General features: G+C 49.1%; 1 protein-coding gene across 1 annotated transcript; it reads right to left on the minus strand.

Annotated features, from left to right (window-relative positions):
* Positions 1–1,560: 1,560 nt before the first annotated feature.
* Positions 1,561–5,782, minus strand: LOC114908657. The gene is made up of 2 exons (XM_029245024.1): positions 5,335–5,782; positions 1,561–2,250 (listed from the first exon to the last, which is right to left on the minus strand). The coding sequence occupies exons 1-2, from the start codon at positions 5,776–5,778 to the stop codon at positions 2,071–2,073; spliced, it is 624 nt and encodes a 207-aa protein (XP_029100857.1). The 5' UTR covers positions 5,779–5,782; the 3' UTR covers positions 1,561–2,070.

A 5,782-nucleotide genomic window follows, 5' to 3' on the forward strand; every position in this document is an offset into this window, starting at 1 on the left:
GACTTGGGGCTCGGGCTGCTGGATGTGCAGGTTGCAGCTATTTGAGTGGGACTAGAATAACTGGGTCCAGTGGTGTGCTGGTAAATGCTTAATAAACAGCTCTCTGGTGGGGGGAAAGCCTTCACTTAGAGTGTTTGCCAGTTGCTGTGGTGTAAATACTCCCACCATGGCTGATTTCAAGCTATCACCATAACATCACAGAAAGTCGAGGTGGGAAGAGATGTGCACAGTTGGCTCTTGTGAGCCAGTATGAGCTGATTCCAACACACTACTAGGTGGGACCTGACACCTGCATTAGGGTTAGGTAGGTTTATGTGGCTTCAGTGTACAGAGAGGTAAAGGCCACTATGCAGTGGTGAAAAGCACAAAAATAATGGCCTTGGAGTCCAGTAGCCTATAACACAATCCCAGCTCTGCCACTTCCTAGCTGTGTGGTCTTGGGCAAATCATTCTACCTCTCTGTGCCTCAGTTTCCTCCTCCATAAAGTGGGGCCAGTGATAGTACCCAACTTCATAGAGTTATTGTGAAGGTTGCACAGGTTAACACCGGCCTGTAGTAGGTTGACATAAATGTTATTTGTTACAGTTAATCACACAGAATAGTTGGAATGTAGCCATGGTCAGAAAAATTTAGCAAGGAAACCCCAGAGTCCCTCAGGGTGTTTCCCAAGGGCATGCTCTTTTTATATTTAAAATCTTGGATTTCCTTCAATATCAAGGATTTAAAATCTGCAGGCCCATGAACCCCCTGAAATTATTTTTCCAATGTTGAATATATGGGCCATTGCTTTTATCTATTGGATTCTCAAAAAAAAAAAAAAAGGCTCTGGTTTCTGCATCCTTCCCTCAACCCACAAAAGGCTTAAGAACTAGTGATATGGAAGGTATAGAATTCCCACACCATAGGAATCGCCCCTGGAGGATGTGGGGGAGAGTTGTTTATAAAGCGTGTGAAAGAAAAATGGCAGAGACACAGAGAGACATGCAAAGAATTTAGCCGAGAACTCTGAAATCTCTCTCCCTTTTTGAGACCTAAGGCGGAGGAAGCTTCCAGCAACAGGGCAACCAAACTGCTCACATTCATGGATTCCCTGTTCCTGCTTCCTCCTTACCCCTTTCAGTCTTAGGAGTCTCCCTAAGTCTTCCCTTTTCCGAATCTGCGCCCCCCGCACGCCCCTTGCCACCTCTACTCACCAGGACCCGGCATAGGTGTGTCCCAAGGGCCGGTGTGGGTGTATGGAGGCATGATTAGAACTCACTCGAGGATCGCTATGATTCAGTGAAAACGTTTGTGTTCTTTTTGGTTGTGTCTTTTACCTTTCTGTAGTTACCTTGTAATTATTTAAGGTAAGGTTAGTGCAAAGTTGATTTAGCATTGGTCTGCCTCTGTTTTGAGTTGGAGGCTGTATTCAGTTTTTTTCCAATAACATGGAAGGGGGTGGGAGGTAGGTTTACAATGCTACTCCCTTTCATCCCATGAGATTTTATTTTCGTTGCTGTTCTTTTTTCAAAGATGATCGGTCCCTTCTTCCTGGCTTGGTGCTGTGTGTGGGGTGCATGGCGAAAATGAACAGGTCCCTAACCAAAGATCTTTATAGGGATAAAAATTACTTTTTGACAAATCCCACTCTAAATCATTGCAGTATACGACTCCAGGCACCTAAGAGGAACAAGAACTACAACTTTTGAGGACTTATCAAGTGCCACCCCTGCTCACTTTATCAACAAGAATCTGTGGTTTAGCGGTGCAAGTCACCAACCAGTGACCCTCTGGAAGGCCACCAACAAGAGAGCTCTCTCCTGACCCCAGTTCTGGGTAACCCCTTCTGCGGATTGCAGAGGAGTCTGCTAATGTCCTACCCCAACTCCCACCCTTCTTGCTCCCCTGAGTAACAGAACACTGAATTGATCTGAGGCAGCAGTGTGCCCAGCTAAACATTACATTTCCCAGCCTCCCTTGCAGCTAAGAGTGGCCATGTGACTAGGTTCTGCCCAATGAGGTATAAGCTGAGGAGTTGTCTGTGGATTCCAGAAAAACTCATTAAAAGGGAGAGACCCTTTTACCTCTTTTCACTCCTCCTTCCTGTTGTCTGGAATGAGGTGATGGTAGCTGAGCTCCAGCAGCCATTTTGGACTCAGAGACGACGTGAGGATGAAAGCTTCCTGGTTGGGCTGGCATAGAGGAAGGCAGAGGACCCTGGGTGCCTGATGACCAAAGGCCATTCTTAGCCTGGACCATTCACCTCCAGACTGAGAGAAGAGAACATTTATCTTCTTTAAGCCACTCTTTAAGGGTCTTTGTTATTGTCAGCAAATGCAATTTCTAACTGATGCATGGAAGCTCGCCAGGCCTCATTTTATGCCAGGGGCAAAGACATCCAAAGTTCTTCTAAGCCCACTGCTACTTCTCCTCCTCCTCTCTTTGGAAGAATCATCCTGTCCAAGAGGGCCCAATTCTTTTGCATATTTCCTCCCTTCTGTCTTTTGTTTTCCTCTTTCTTCCCCCAACCCTGCCCCACCACTTTCCTTCCCTTTCCCTCCTTCTCTTCAACACTTATTGAACATCTACTAGGTTCCAGGTACCAAGCTAGCTGCCAGGACTAGGAATAGGTATAGGAGACAGTCCCTCCTCCCCAGTGCCTCAGAGTCCAGGCTGGGAGGAAAATGTAAAGAGAGTATGATGGGATGGACAGGTGCTACAGGAGCAAAGAGAAGGGCATTGGATCTAATGGGAAGGACCTGGGGGGCTTCCTGGAGGAGGTGACACTGGCCGGAGATTTGAAGCAGGAGTTTTGAGTTGCTGGTACTTAGGAAAATAAGGTAGAGGGCAAAGATTCCAGGCACAGGGACTAGCACAGTGGAGTACAGTGGTTAAGGACTCCAGTGCTGGAGCACAGACATGTGACTTCTCTCTAGTCCTCAGTTTCTTCACCTGTAAAAGGAGGATAGTAGTATAGTAGTAGTAATAGGACTAGATGAGTGCCTGGAAGTAAGTGTGAAATGCATGCTACTTATTAACGTTATTAGTGTTGGTAAATGTGCTGCCCATGGTGTGTGTAGACAAATAACAGTTTTGGAGACAAGTTTCACAGAGGCCATAATTGGCTTGTCCATGGTCACACAACTATGAAGAGGCACTACTCAAACCCTGGGGTCCTTATCCCTAGTCTAGTGGCCTTCATATGCCTACGCTCTGCCATTGCATTAAGTTCTGAGGGAATGCAAAGTGAGGGAAAGTGTGTGTGTGTGTGTGTGTGTGAGAAACCTGGAGGGCTTCCTGAAAATGAGTCTTGAGAAAGTTCTGAAGGATGGGGGAGGAGGAAGGCATTCCAGGGAAGAAGTGTATGATGAGCATAAGCAAGGTGTTGGGGGGGCTAGCTGGCTGGAAGAGGGTCTGGACTGTGAAGACTGGTGAGACACAAGGTAGAACAGGCAAAGAGAGGCCAGGTCTTTGAAGATGAACCACGGTTATAGGCACTCTGATGGCCAGATAGTAGACTGAGAATTTGAACCAGTGAACCACAGGGAGCCACAGTTAGTTCTTGAGCAAGGGGGCTGGTCATAATGAAACAATACTTTGGGAAGAGAAGAAGGAAAGAAATCTGCCTTTACTAAGAGCCAGTATGGGCCAGACAGTAGGTTGGGAATTTTCACACTAATGATTTCATTTGAGCGTCACAACCCTCTTAGGTGGGTATCCATATCTCCATTTTACAGATGAGAAAACTGAAGCCCAGATAAACTGAGTGATAGAGTTGAGCCAGTGGTGGAGCTAGAGTTCGATTTAGACCAGCCTGACCCCAGATCTGTGCTCTTTGCACTGTACCATGTGGCTTTAAGCTGTCCTCTCAGAACGCCCCTTGTGCTGTGGGTGTCCCATCAGGCGCTGCTGCTTCACCAGGGGCTCAAGAGTCTTTCTGCAGCCCAGACACCCCCTGGCAAACCCCAGGGTCGCACTGGGCAGAGAGAGATCAGTACTCCCAGGACTTTGGGGGATCTGCAGCACAGGGTAGGGTGAAGTGCTGGGGCTCTGGGTCTGATAGAAATGAGTTCAAATCCCAGCTTTGCTGTGCACTATCTGAACTTAAGCCTCAACTAAGGGGGGCAGCAGGATGAGCCCTAGACTGGGAGCCTGGCTGGAAGTGATGAACATCTGAGGAAGTGAAATGATAAGATGTCTGTATTCACTTCAAATCAGTGGGTTGGGGGAGGCAAGAAGGAGGGGGCAGAGAGGAAACAAGATTGGTCATGAGTTGATAACTGTTGAGGCTGGGTGATGGGTTTGTGGGTGTCTAGTATACCATTCCCTCTACCTTTGTGTATGTTTGAAAATCTCCATGATAAAAAGTAAAATAATAATAATAACGGTGAGAACTTAAAAGAAAAAGAAAACAGTTATGTCCACCACACTCTCTCCCAGCTGAATCACAATCTCTGCCTCCCAGGCATTGTTATGCTTTAAAATTGCCTCAGGTGAGAGCAGCCAAGGTGAGAATCTGCATAGACTTCATCACTCACTAGCTGTGTAACCTCAAGCTAGTATCCTTCCCCTGCTAAGCCTCAGTTTTCTCATCTGTAAAACAGGGGTAAAGCTTCTAACAACCTCATGGAATTGTTGTGAGGTTTAAATGGATAATACAGGATAATATGGGTTGGGCCTAACAGAGTGAGCAGGTCAGCCTGCAGCTTTGCAGTCACTCTGAGCACCACCAAGCCTCTAGCCATAGTATTATAGATGAGGAACCGTAAGGCAATATGTGCAGAAGAGGCCATCAGATGGCCTCCCAGGGACAGGCCTCACCTTCTGGGCAACTTTTACACGTTTTCCAGAGCACAGGGAGTTCATCAACTAGAAGGTTTTTTCATCTGCCTTTCCTTATTGCTTAAAGACCACTCAGCACAGACACACCAGGGTCACTCAGTGTCACTGCCAGAGTTACAGATTGGGGCAGGGCTTGAATGGAGGGAAAAGCTTGGGCTCTCTCTGTTGGCCTTGCCACTGGCTTCCAGGACTTAGCCTCAGTTTCTCCATCTGTGTCAGGGGTGAGTAAAGAGATGGGCAGCCCTTGGCAAGGGGTAGGTAGTAGGAAATAATCAGAGAATGAGAATGAATGAATGCATGAATGTCTGGGGCTCACTTCACTATGACAAAGTGACCTGTCGGAGCCTTGATGAGGTCAGTGGGAGCTCCCCAGGATGGGGAGGGGCCCTTGACACGTGGGCTAACTCCTCTGGGGTAGAAAAAGAGAGCACGGGGAACACAACAGCAGAAGCTAGTGCAGGTGGAGAAGCGCGGAGGACATGGTTCGCAGCAGGAGAGGAGCAAGGAACTACCAGGAGGGAGCTCCGGGACACCGCTTCGAAAACCGTGCGAAGGTGGAGGCGTGGGGTCTCGCGCTGACCACCCAAGCCGCGCGCTGGCCGGGGTTCCGGGTCTCTTGCCCGCTCCTCTGGACTCCGCATCGCCGCCTGGCGGACGCGCCGCGCTCCGCTCGGGCTTCGGCGGCAGCGAGCTGGCGTGCGGAAGATCCCGCGGCAATTCAAGAGACAGCGGGAGAGCCGGGGGCGCGGAGCGAGGATGGGGCGTCTGTTCCCCGAGCGGGGTCGCGCCTGGTCTGGACCTGCAGCACACACTGGCACCCTCTCCTCACTAACCCGGCGCCGGGGGTGACTCAGCTCCGTCTCACACGTCGGGGAACGCTTTCTTCCCCCAACCTTCGGCCCCCAGCTCCAGAATTTTACTGCCTCTGAGGAGATTCTCCGGGAAGGCGGTCTCATTAAA

The sequence above is a fragment of the Monodon monoceros genome, unplaced genomic scaffold (genome assembly GCF_005190385.1).
Source record: "Monodon monoceros isolate NGI ecotype Baffin Bay Population unplaced genomic scaffold, NGI_Narwhal_1 Super_Scaffold_4, whole genome shotgun sequence".
In the NCBI taxonomy this organism is placed as follows: domain Eukaryota; kingdom Metazoa; phylum Chordata; class Mammalia; order Artiodactyla; family Monodontidae; genus Monodon; species Monodon monoceros.